Raw genomic sequence first — 11,237 nt, 5'->3', positions numbered from 1 at the left:
AGGATATGTGACACCCAAAGGGGCCTGGGCCCTCAAGTTGAGAACTTAGAGATAATGTGGAAGAGGCCATGGAGGGGAGCAGGAAACAGAAAAGAAGAACAAAACAAAACCACAGGACAGTCTAGGCTTTCAGGACCCTATGCCACCATCCTCTTCCATGCAGGACACACCCCGTAACACACCTTCTTTCCACAATACAGTTTTGTCCTTTGGTTTACTATCTCAGGAAGAATAAATAAACATTCACTTTATATTTTTTAAAAAATTTATTTGTGATCTGTACATGTGATAAAGTGGGGCTTCATTGTAGATCTTTAAAGGCAAAACAAAACAAAAATCCAAAGTAAAAATGTATAAATACAATATATATTTTCTTACAAAAATGGGAGATTTACAAAATATACATACTGCACTGTCTCTATTTTACAAATTTCACATGCACTTAAGAGATAAAACACAAAAGATGCCAAACCTGTGTAGTGGCAGTTAAAAAAATCTGACTGTTGAGATCATTTCTTGAAAGTTTCAGAAATACAAGATCACTTTAAAAAGCAGCTCCATTCAACTGAATGTGACATATGTATAAAGTAATTTGTACTCACGACAGTACCCCCTGATTGGCATTTAACAACTGCTCTGAGGAACTGAGCAGCCCTGCAGGACGGGAGGACAATCAGTGTGAAAGGTGGACTAACGGTTAGCTCTCACGATGCTCTGCTTAGCTTTACATCATTACGCCAAAGAACCAGACTTCCATTACAGGGGAAATAAAGTATACGATTTAAGATTAATAAATTTAAGTCTTCTAGCACATTTCAAAGAACTCCAGAATCACTTTGAAGTTTACCTTCCTTTAATGACTTCTTAACCCTGGCACAAGCTCTCCTCTCTTTCACTATCAGTCCCGAACATCCCTTCTTCATGCAACCAGAGAAAGGGCCAGCACGTGTTTCTTAGATTTGTGGGCAAAATGTTTTTAACTCTTTAATTTTCCCTTTGGCTTGATTCTGTGAGCATTATGCCTCTTCTTTAATTGTGAAGAATTCCAACTGGATGGGTCGGGCCAGGTGTGGTGGTCTGCACCCTTAATCCCATTTAACCTAGCACGCAGGAGGCCGAGGCAGGGGGATCTCAGAGTTTGAGGCCTGGTCTACAGACTGAGTTCCAGGATAGGGAGGGGATACAGAGAAACTGTCTTGGAAAACAAAACAAAACAAAACAAAAAAACCCAAAAACCAAAACCCAAAAAACCCAAACAACAACAACAACAACAAAAAATCAACCACTCCCCAAAAGACACAAACAAAAACCAAAAGAAACCCCAAACACACACACACACACACACACACACACACACACACACACACACACACAAAAAAAAAAATTGGAAGGAAGTAGGTGGGGACAAGTAAACTGAAATTTAGGCTTATGGGGGGGGTGTGGAATGGAGGGAGATTTCATTAAGCTGTTTACCAGAGCCTGTTAGATCATGTGTTATGAATTAAATCTGTTTAAAACAAATAACAAAACTCCTTGCATTTCCTTTATTCAAGTCAGAACCTTTGGCTGAATGGGTACTAAAGCGCGATGCCCTTTGCTTTTCCTTAAAAAGGAATGTTTATCTCAACCAAATTAACAACCGAAGGGAAACCTCAGATTTCTGCTGCTTTGCCTATAAAAGCTGCTGCCTTCACAGTTAAGCCTTTCCTCAGGGAGACACTTTTGTTTCCCCCTTTGTCTCTTACAACAAAGACAAGGGGGAAAATGCATTCCTATTTTGAAAAGCAACAAGTCATCACTTCTTTTCAGGGTATGAAACCAAACAAAACATTATTTTTCTTTCTGCCTCTTGCCTTCCCAAGAAAAATGAAAAAAGTAGTAGAACTATCTACCACTCATCTTCTTGGCCTCCTCTCGGAAATGTTACCGACTTCTTTCGAATCTTCGTATTATGATTCTAGCAGGCAGGCCTTCCCGGCCTTCCAAATGCTTATTTTACTAGACTTGAAAGGAGTAGGGGAGGAAAAACAGGCGGGAGGGGGTCGGGGAGGCGGACTGTAATGTCTGACCCTGGAAATTAACCCATCTGGGCTCCAGTTTGGCCCCAGTGAAAAGAGATTATGGTTTGACCACCGCTTGACAAGGGCACCACAGGGGGCCCCCATCTTCCCAACAAAGCCCAGGCTGCAGACAGAACGCTATCTCCCCCCTCCCCCGGCCTCACTGGAGCGAGGACAGCCACTTGCCTTGCAGCAGGGATTGGACTCAACCCTGGCTCAGCTCTGGCGCCGGGAAGAACTCACCAAATCTCTGCTGATGTCAACCTTTCCCTCAAGGCCCTAGTCGGCCTATATCTTTCACAGTTAGCACCGTCCTGCAAGTCTTAGTCAGAAGTCTTTTCAACCACCCTGCCTTTTGACTTTTCACTCAGGCCCTCTCTCAAAACCACCTCTAACCCCAAATCTCTTCTCACCTCCAATTAACTTCTCACTTCCATGTTAAAGCTCAGTGGAGGAGGGGGTAGCCTACAGAAACAAGTCCCCACCCAGCAGTTCTTTCCCTACCATGCCTCTCCTCCTACAAGGAGGGAGAAGTGGCAAGGTTGGGAGAAGGACCGGGGCTCATACCGCAGTCTCCCCCTTGCTGCTGTGGCTGAGTCTGTGGTAGAAACGACGCCATGACTGCAGGGTCTTGCCAGACCAGATCCAGAAGCCGGTAGTGATGCCCACGATCATGGTCATCAGGTACTTGATCATGAAGACTGTGAAGTCGGGGCTCATGGGCGGGAAGTGACCCGGAGGGCAGGGCACAGCGTAGCTCTTGCAGGTCTGTAGGAGCCAGGTGCGCTCCCAGTGCTCGCGGAAGGCCTGCTCGTAAAAGTAGCAGGCCAGCACGATGGTGGCCGGCACCGTGTAGAGCACGCTGAAGACGCCGATGCGCACCATGAGCTTCTCCAGTTTCTCGGTCTTGGTGCCGTCGTGCTTCATGATGGTGCGAATGCGGAAGAGAGACACAAAGCCGGCCAGGAGGAAGGACGTACCGATGAAGAGGTAGACGAAGAGGGGCGCAAGCACGAAGCCCCGCAGCGCATCCACACTAGACAGGCCCACGTAGCACACTCCACTGAGAAGGTCCCCGTCCACCTGGCCCATGGCCAAGATGGTGATTGTCTTGACTGCCGGCACAGCCCATGCGGCCAGATGAAAGTACTGCGAGTTAGCCTCGATGGCCTCGTGGCCCCACTTCATGCCAGCTGCCAGGAACCAAGTGAGGGACAGAATGACCCACCAGATGGAGCTGGCCATGCCGAAGAAGTAAAGCACCATGAAGAGGATGGTGCAGCCCTCCTTCTTGGTGCCCTGCGCCACCGTGCGGTAGCCATCGTCCGAGAAGCGCTCCACGCACACGGCACGGTCCTCCAGCAGGAAGCCCGCCACGTGCGCCACGGCCACCATGAAGTAGCAGCCCGAGAGGAAGATGATGGGTCGCTCTGGGTAGCTGAAGCGCCGCATGTCCACTAGGTAGGTGAGCACCGTGAAGAGCGTCGAGGCGCAGCACAGCACCGACCACACACCCACCCAGAGGCGGGCGAAACGCCTCTCCTCCTCTTTAAAGTACATAAGGCCGTTAGCACGGCCGGGCTCACACGGGGCACCGCAATCGCGCTCACCTAGGAAGCGGTAGCCCAGGTAGGGGGGCACTTTGAGCTGGCGCGGGCACGAGAAGGGGAAAGACCACCGGCCTCTGCCATCTGAGGGGGGCATGGCAGTGAAAGGCGGGTCTGGCAGGTAGGGAGCAGTAGGGTAGGCGGTGGGACTGCCGCCCGCGCCCCCGGAGCCGTCAGACGTGTTCTGGCCCACGCAGATCTCGCCGGCGCCGTGCACCGGGAAGTTCTCGCAACGCAGCCGCTCAGGCCACTGGAAGCCGAACTTGTTCATGAGAGCCTCGCAGCCTTGGCGGGCGCGCTCGCACAGGGAGCGGCACGGAGGAATGGCTTGGTCGAGCACCGTGCATACGGGCGCGTACATGGAGCATAAAAAGAAGCGCAGCTCGGGAGAACACTGCACCTTCACCAGCGGGTAGAACTGGTGCACCTCGAGGCCGGCGTCCTCTTGGTTCGTGTGGCCCAGCAGGTTGGGCAAGATGGTCTGGTTGTAGGCGATATCCGTGCACAACGGGATGGAGATGGGCTGGCAGAAGCCGTGGTCCGGTACCGAGATGCCCTTCTCGCCGTGGTACGGCTGAGCCCGGGTGCCCGCAGGCAGCGCGCCCAGAAGCGCCAGCAGCAGGGCGCACAGGCCCAGGGGCGAGTGCGACGCCGCAGTGCCGGGGCCCCGCATCGCGGGCCGCGAGTGCAGTGGCGTTCTCAGCTGGGGGAAAAAGACGAGGCGCTGGGGAGCGGCTTGGATGCAGGGAGGCGCCGCCGCGCCCGGCGCATGAGAGTCCTCCCGGCGCCGGGGCCGGGCCGTGGGCGGCGCGGAGCCGAGGGCGCTAGGTGCCTGCACGGCGGGGGCGAGGCCGCCAGTCGAGGGGGCGCCGCAGCCGCCTCCGCGTGGCACTCACGCGGCCGCCGGGGGCTCAAACTCCTGGGCCTGGGCTGGGGGATCGGGGGTGGGGTGTCGCCTTACCCTCCCCGCCGAGACGTAACGGTGCGGCTTTCTCTTGGGCGACGGGCTCCAAGCGTCTCCGGTTACCTTTCAAAGTTTGCCCAAGTCTCTCGAGCCCCGGGCGCACGGCGATGCCCACGTCCCCACACCGGGTAGGGCCTCCGCCAGACCAGAGCCCCGCGTCCCCGCCTGCTCGCCCCGGCCGCCGCCTCGGCGGTGCAGCTCCGCCTTCTCGCCTCGAGGCCCCGCGGGCCGCCGCCTCCTCCTCCTCCTCCTCCGAACCTCGAGCCTCCTTCAGCCCGGGGAAGGTCGGCCCCAAGTTTCAGTCAAACGTCTGGTTCTCAATTTGAGTCCGATCGGTCCCCAGGAGCTAAGAGCTGGGCGAGTTCTTTTTGGAAACCCAGTTGCGCGGAATCCCAAGCGCCGAGGCTCCTGCACCCGCGGCCTGTCTGCTCTCGGCCTCTCCTGCCGGCTCAGTCCCGGCCGGCGAGTCCCCGCGTCCGCCGCCGCCCGCCAGGGAAGGAGCGCAGAGTAACGCCTGGGAGCCGCGCTGGTGGCTAGAAGAAGCGTCGGGCTCGCAGGGTTTCGGGCCGCCCCGCCCCCTCCCCTCCCCCCATTCACAAACCACTCCGGGGGCGGGCCCCGAGCCCTCCGGAGGCCCAATAGCGCGCTTTGTTTTCTCTGTAGACGCCTTCCGATTGGGTGGAAGTCGGAAGGGGCGGCCGAGGGAACGAGGAAGGCGGTGCCTGAAGCGCTCTGGGCGGATTCCTGAGGGGAGGGGCGGGGGACTGGGAGAGAAAAGTTAGGAGAAACTTTTACCCAGAATTTGCTCAGGGGAGAAGAACGCACCAGAAAGGGAATTTGTTTGAAAGATTGGTTCCTCTTCCGGATACCCTAAAACACACATTCCTGAGCAGAAGGGCGCATTCGCCAAAGGCTTCGGCGAGACGCTGAGAATAGCGCAGCGCTTGGGCGGAGAGACGTGACCCAGAGTCACGTTAGCCTGGCTGGCTTGGGCGGGAGGCTTTTGGTTAGCATCAGTGTGGGTCGGGAAGGGGCTGCGACTGAAGATCGCTCTTTTCTCCCCATACCCAAACGACCACATGAAACCACAATCCCCTCTCCCTCCCCCCAGTTACAAAGAAGGGGGCCTCCTGGAAGGAGAAACCCGAGTCGGCCGAGGTGGGGACTTGTGGCGGGAGGAAGTGCAGACCCTCGGAGGAGAGGGCCCAGAGCTGGGGGTGCGCGGGACTCAAGAGCCAGCCACCCCGCCCGCGCGCACTGTGGGGAGCGTAGGGAGCCCGAGAGGTTGGGGGTGGGGTTGGAGGACGCTAAGGCAGTGCTGGGGGAATGCTTATGAAAGCAACCTGAGACCGAGTACCCGGGACTCTCCGTACGATTTACTGAGCGCCTTCGGTTGCCCTGTGTGGCCTTCGGGGGTCCCGTTTTCGTTGCAGAAGCAACCATTTGATCTTTGCATTTGGAATCTACATAGAAAAGTTTTAAAGCGCGTTAGAAACCAGGGCATTTGCTAATTAAAGGGCTTTTGAGACACAAAGAGGGGTTATTTTCCTTCTGGGATAGCGTTTTTCTGATTGGCAAGCGTTCTTTTGTCCTCGGTCAAATCTTAACCCTGCTCCAGGCACTGGGCGCTCGTGCGCCTTGTCTGCCTGTCCCGGACCGGTCGGAAGTTACTAAGGGACCTCTGCTCTCTCAGAGGGGCCAGCAAGGAATATCATGAATATTATGAATTCCCGGGCAGGGAAGTGACAAGTTGAATCTCTCTGTCGTCCCTGAAGTCTTACTTTCAAAAAAACGTCATTCCTGGCTGAGTCCTACTTTCTACCTGTCTCAGTTGGTTGCCGGTATATGAGAGATTTTTGATCAGTTTGAATGTTGAATGTTGGCAGGAGTCATTGCCTCCAGGATACAGTTTCCCCATCTAGGAAAAAGCTGATTCTGAAACCTAAGATAATTGGATTCCCTTTTCTAGCAGACTTGGGCTTCTTGTAATTTTCTTTTATTTACTTTATCTCAGAGGTTTGCTGAGATCTTTCCTTCCACTGGAGTTCTTTTGTGCTCTCGTTAGTGGGTCTAAAGAGCAGAGTCCCCCGAACAAGGCAGAGTGTCAGACAATTGACACCCCCCATCTGGCCTGCAATAGAAATCACCACTTTCCTTCTTAGCATCAGTTTACCCTACATACCAGATTTTTTTTTCCCTTTAGAGTATCTACCTCAAAGCAATAAAGATGAATAGACAACATTTCCTTTTATAAAATGTACTTTCTTCAAGACTTCATCTTCTGCATTCTAAATCATCATTCCTATTACCTACCACTGTGCTGTGTTGATATTTGTTGGGAGATGTTTAAAGCTTGGGAGCTATTTTGCTTTGTCATTGAAAGTGTGGGTGGCAGGGCTTGGATTCTTTTTTTCTCCCCATGGGGTTCAGGGTGTCCTCCCATTTTGAATCAAAGTTTCATGTTTATTCATCAGGCCACTGACCTAACTCATCTCTGCTTATCGAGGGAGGAATACCAAGCACTGACGTCAAATAAAATGAAAACTGACAGGACAGAATGCTGCCTCAAATGCAACCAAACCCAGTTAGCTGATGAGCTGTTCGTCCTTATGGTTCCAGACAGCTTCTGATGTTAGGCAATGGGAATAATGATTTAGGAAGAGGGGGTGGATGAGCCAGTATAGAAGAAGGAAATGCAATATTTTTTAAAAGTGATCTATGCATGAGGTGCAGGGAACCCATCCTAGATAGGACTGTCACAGCTGTGAGTGAGTCCTTTTGCTGTGCCCCAGGCAGATAAGTGCAAAAGCAGTAGAGAAGCAAAGGTAGAGTTTAGGAGTTGGGGTGGGGAGACTGTTTTTAAAGATGATTTAAAACAACAATAGCAATACTCAGTCTGGGCTTGGGGCAGTAGTTCAGTATTGAGCAATTGCCTAGTGTGTGAGAGGCCCTAGATTCAATCCTTCACATTAGAAAAACCAAACCAAACAAACAAAATATCTCAATCCAAAATTACTTCAAGGAAATGAGAATTGACAGAATGCCTTTAATCCCAGAATTTGGGAAGACAGAGGCAGTTAGATCTCTGTGAGTTCAAGGCCAGTCTGGTCTACAGTGTGAATTCCAGGACAAACAGAGAACTACACAGTGAGGTCCTAATTCAAATAACACCCTCCCCCAAATAAAAAGAAAGAAAAAGACTACTTTTAGACTACTTGTGAGAAGCGATGCTGTCACTTTCTGTGCTTACCTGATGTCAAATGCTGTGATGAAACACAAACAAAAGCAAAAGTGCTATGGGGTTAAGGAGCCATGTCATAAAGGAATAGACGAGAAAAGGTAAGTTCACAATGGAAAGAGCCGAGTCTATTTGGCTCTCTGGCAAATGTGCAGTGTTGGTTTACATTCTCCCCAGGATTAATTTTCTTTCCAAGTAATACCTCCCACACCCAGCTCCCAAAGCCTCTTACTGGTATCTTCTTTGGAAAGCCAGGGGTGGAAAATTTTGTAACTGTCTGCTGCAAAACTTCCAATTGTCCCTGCCCTTTAAAATAACAAAGGCCTTTATTTCTTCACATCACAGTCATATATGGCCCCAAAGAAAGTGGTGGTAGTCATTAGCTCCATCTTTTCAAGTGCTACTTATTTTGGCTAAGTCCCAGGTTTATCTAGCTGAATCGCATTCTGATGTCAGGGAAGATTTGAAAATGACCACGTGGTGCCACAGTCCTGTGGTTGTAATGAAGCTCTGGCTGCAAGAACTGTTCATGAAAGACCAGAAAGGGCATCTTGGAACACTCACTTCTCTTTTTGACCTGTCTTTTGCCAGACAGTTTTGACATTATAACACTGAATATTTGGGATATTCAACTGCCAGCTTGTCATCAACTTGTATTCGTCTTAGTTTAGCATGTTGGCTTGTTCTCCACCTAAAAGGGAATGTTTTTTATCTTTAAAGTACTTTCAAATGCTATGGAAGTGAGAGATTCCAAACTGAAGAAGAGGAAGGCCCCACTGTAATGGTGCTCACGTTTGGTGTGTGGGCAAAGATGATTATACAGCAGACTCAGCTACCAAATCTGTTGAATCAACATTTTCTTCCTTGGTCAAGAGTTTTATGTGTTATTTATTGTTGTATAACAAGTAGTCCCCCAATTTAGCAGTTTAGAAATAACAAATACTTGGTATCTCACTGTTTCTAAGTGTCAGGAGTCTGGGTGCACTTAGCTTGATGCGGCTTACAGTCTATCTCCTCATTGCAAGCAGAGTGTTAGTCATGACTTCATTGAAGGACCCACTTTTAAACTCAAATGGCATCTGGCCAGGCCTCAGGTGGTGGCCAAAGCCATCAATGTCTCATAATTCATACCTCTCCTAAGGACCCTCAAAGCATAAAACTTCCTTCAGAGCAAAGAGAAGAGAGGAGAGGGGAGTGAGAGGACGGACACCCAAGACTATGACACTCAAGAGGGAAGCCACTGTCTTTCTGTAGCCTAATCCTGAAGTGACAACCTGTGGTTTTTGCCATATTGTATGCATTAGAGAAAAGTCCCTAAATTGGGGATTACAGTAAGGTGTAGGTGACTCATTGGAGTGGAGGGGTGCTGGTGGTCCTTCCTGTGCTAGTCAAGATGAGGAACAACAGCTCCTGGGCTGCTGACCCTCAAGTCTCAGACTAAGAACAATGTTGACTGGCTACAGTGCCACTTGTGTCTGTTACACTCAGGACAGAACCCTACTCTGGAGGACTTTTTCTAAACCACATCTTTGGGCAAAGGGAAAAGGAATGTTGAGAAAGTTGACTCATGAAAGACCATCAGCCATTCTGGGGGCAGAGATTGAGATGACCCCAGGGGATCACATCTGCATTCAGAGGACAGAGCATTGTGGACAAAGTCTAAGGGAGACTTGGGCCATCTGGGTTACAAGGTGACAGCACTATGGGTCATTGCTACCTGCATCTCTGCCACTCAGTGTGGTGCTAAGGTGTGGGAAGAGTGTGGAGGTGGCCAGTGTGGACTGACTTGGTTCTGTTCCCCCCCCCTCCTACTGATTTCCTGTCCTGCTCCAGGCAAGTCACCTATCCTCCCTAGCACTCTCCAGGGTGCAGAGGGGGTTGGTGTAAAATTCTTGGGACCTATGCACAAGAAAATCATCAGAACAGTACTCTAGTTTGGTTATGTGTTGCATTAGATGAAATAAAAGGCCTATGTAACAGCATATTTGTGGCTCTGGCTCTTTGCTGAAGTTGATATACATATATATATATATATATATATATATATATATATATATATTTACAGCAGTATGCTGGTGGATGTTTATAATGACTGTGTAGGAGAAAAGCCTTAGTCTGTATTTTTCCCAATTTCCAAGGTATAAATACCCTGGTGTCAAGCCAATGTGTTGTCAGTGAGCTTGGATTTGGAAAAAAAATATGCATACAGGTAGCCAGCCCTAAGAGCTATTCTAGGACACAATGGGCTTCTAGACCTTCCCTTCCTATTGTTTTGAGAATCCAAATAGTCACATTTAAAATATAATGACCTCTGTTTATACAATACCAAATGTTATAAATACAATGTCTAATTTCATAACAACCCTGGAGATTCCAGGAGATTCCTTTTTTACAGCAGTCAGGTCTAGACTAAAGCTTAAATCTGTGCAGTATGTTTTTCTGCACTCCATGGTGTAAATGGCTAATCTCTGCTGTTAATTTAGAGAAGCCTTAGGGTGTTAGCACTTGGGTTATCAGGCCTAAGTTAGTGATGGCCCCTTGAGTGCTGCACTCACATTGTTTCAGCCCATTTGGGAAAGCACATCAACTTATGCTAACTGTCCAAAGAACAACTAGCTCCCACTGTTGAAACTGCCCTAGTAGGCATATAACCTCACTCTTGGCCACTAAAACATGTGGGAAACTTAGTAATATTTTAGGCTATCCCTCTAAGAGAATGCAGGCTCTACTAGCAGAGATGAACAGAACAGGGAACATACTCATAGTAGCAGTGGTGAAAGCCCCAAAGAGTCTTCTAGAAGAGTGAAGATGGGAGTTAGATCAGTGGCACTCATAACTAGCTGGTCACCAGAATAATCTGAAGGAAAAAGGGATGGGAGGAGAGAATGGGAGAGAAGAGAGGAGGAGGGGTGGGGGAGGGGAGAGAAAGGAGTGGAGAAAGGAAGGGAGAGGAGATTCAGAAGTCTGAGCCCACCTCAGACATGTTGGATCAGAGTCTCTGGCATGGGACTTAGAGATTTAATTTTTTTAAAAGCTCACTAGGTGATTCTTTTGAGTTAGTCAGGCTTGGGAACCTCTGACCTGGACTTCTATTCCAAACCAGTGTATGTGTCACTGATACCTTGCAGAATGTCCTCAGTCTCAAACAGAGTCCTCCCTCTGCCTGATTACATGTTGAAATGAAGACTGGAAACATGAGAACTCTAAGGGAGTAGTGTGTGTGTGTGTGTGAGAGAGAGAGAGGTGGGGGAGAGAGACAGAGAGACTGAGAGGGGGGAGAGACAGAGATGGGAGAGACAGAGAGACAGGAAGGGGGAGAGAGATGGAGAGAGAGAAGGGGAGGCTTGGACAAGTGACTGATTGTATGA

The 11,237-nt window shown here is 49.9% G+C and overlaps 1 protein-coding gene across 1 annotated transcript; it reads right to left on the bottom strand.

Moving 5' to 3' along the window:
* Positions 1–1,530: 1,530 nt before the first annotated feature.
* On the bottom strand, positions 1,531–5,210 carry Fzd7 (frizzled class receptor 7). Its single transcript, XM_027396992.2, has one exon. It carries the CDS (start codon positions 4,338–4,340, stop codon positions 2,622–2,624), a length of 1,719 nt encoding a protein of 572 aa, XP_027252793.1. The 5' UTR covers positions 4,341–5,210; the 3' UTR covers positions 1,531–2,621.
* Between the last annotated feature and the right edge of the window lie 6,027 nt (positions 5,211–11,237).

This window comes from Cricetulus griseus, chromosome 2 (genome assembly GCF_003668045.3).
Source record: "Cricetulus griseus strain 17A/GY chromosome 2, alternate assembly CriGri-PICRH-1.0, whole genome shotgun sequence".
Lineage (NCBI taxonomy): Eukaryota > Metazoa > Chordata > Mammalia > Rodentia > Cricetidae > Cricetulus > Cricetulus griseus.
This window is presented reverse-complemented; position numbering and strand designations above follow the sequence as displayed.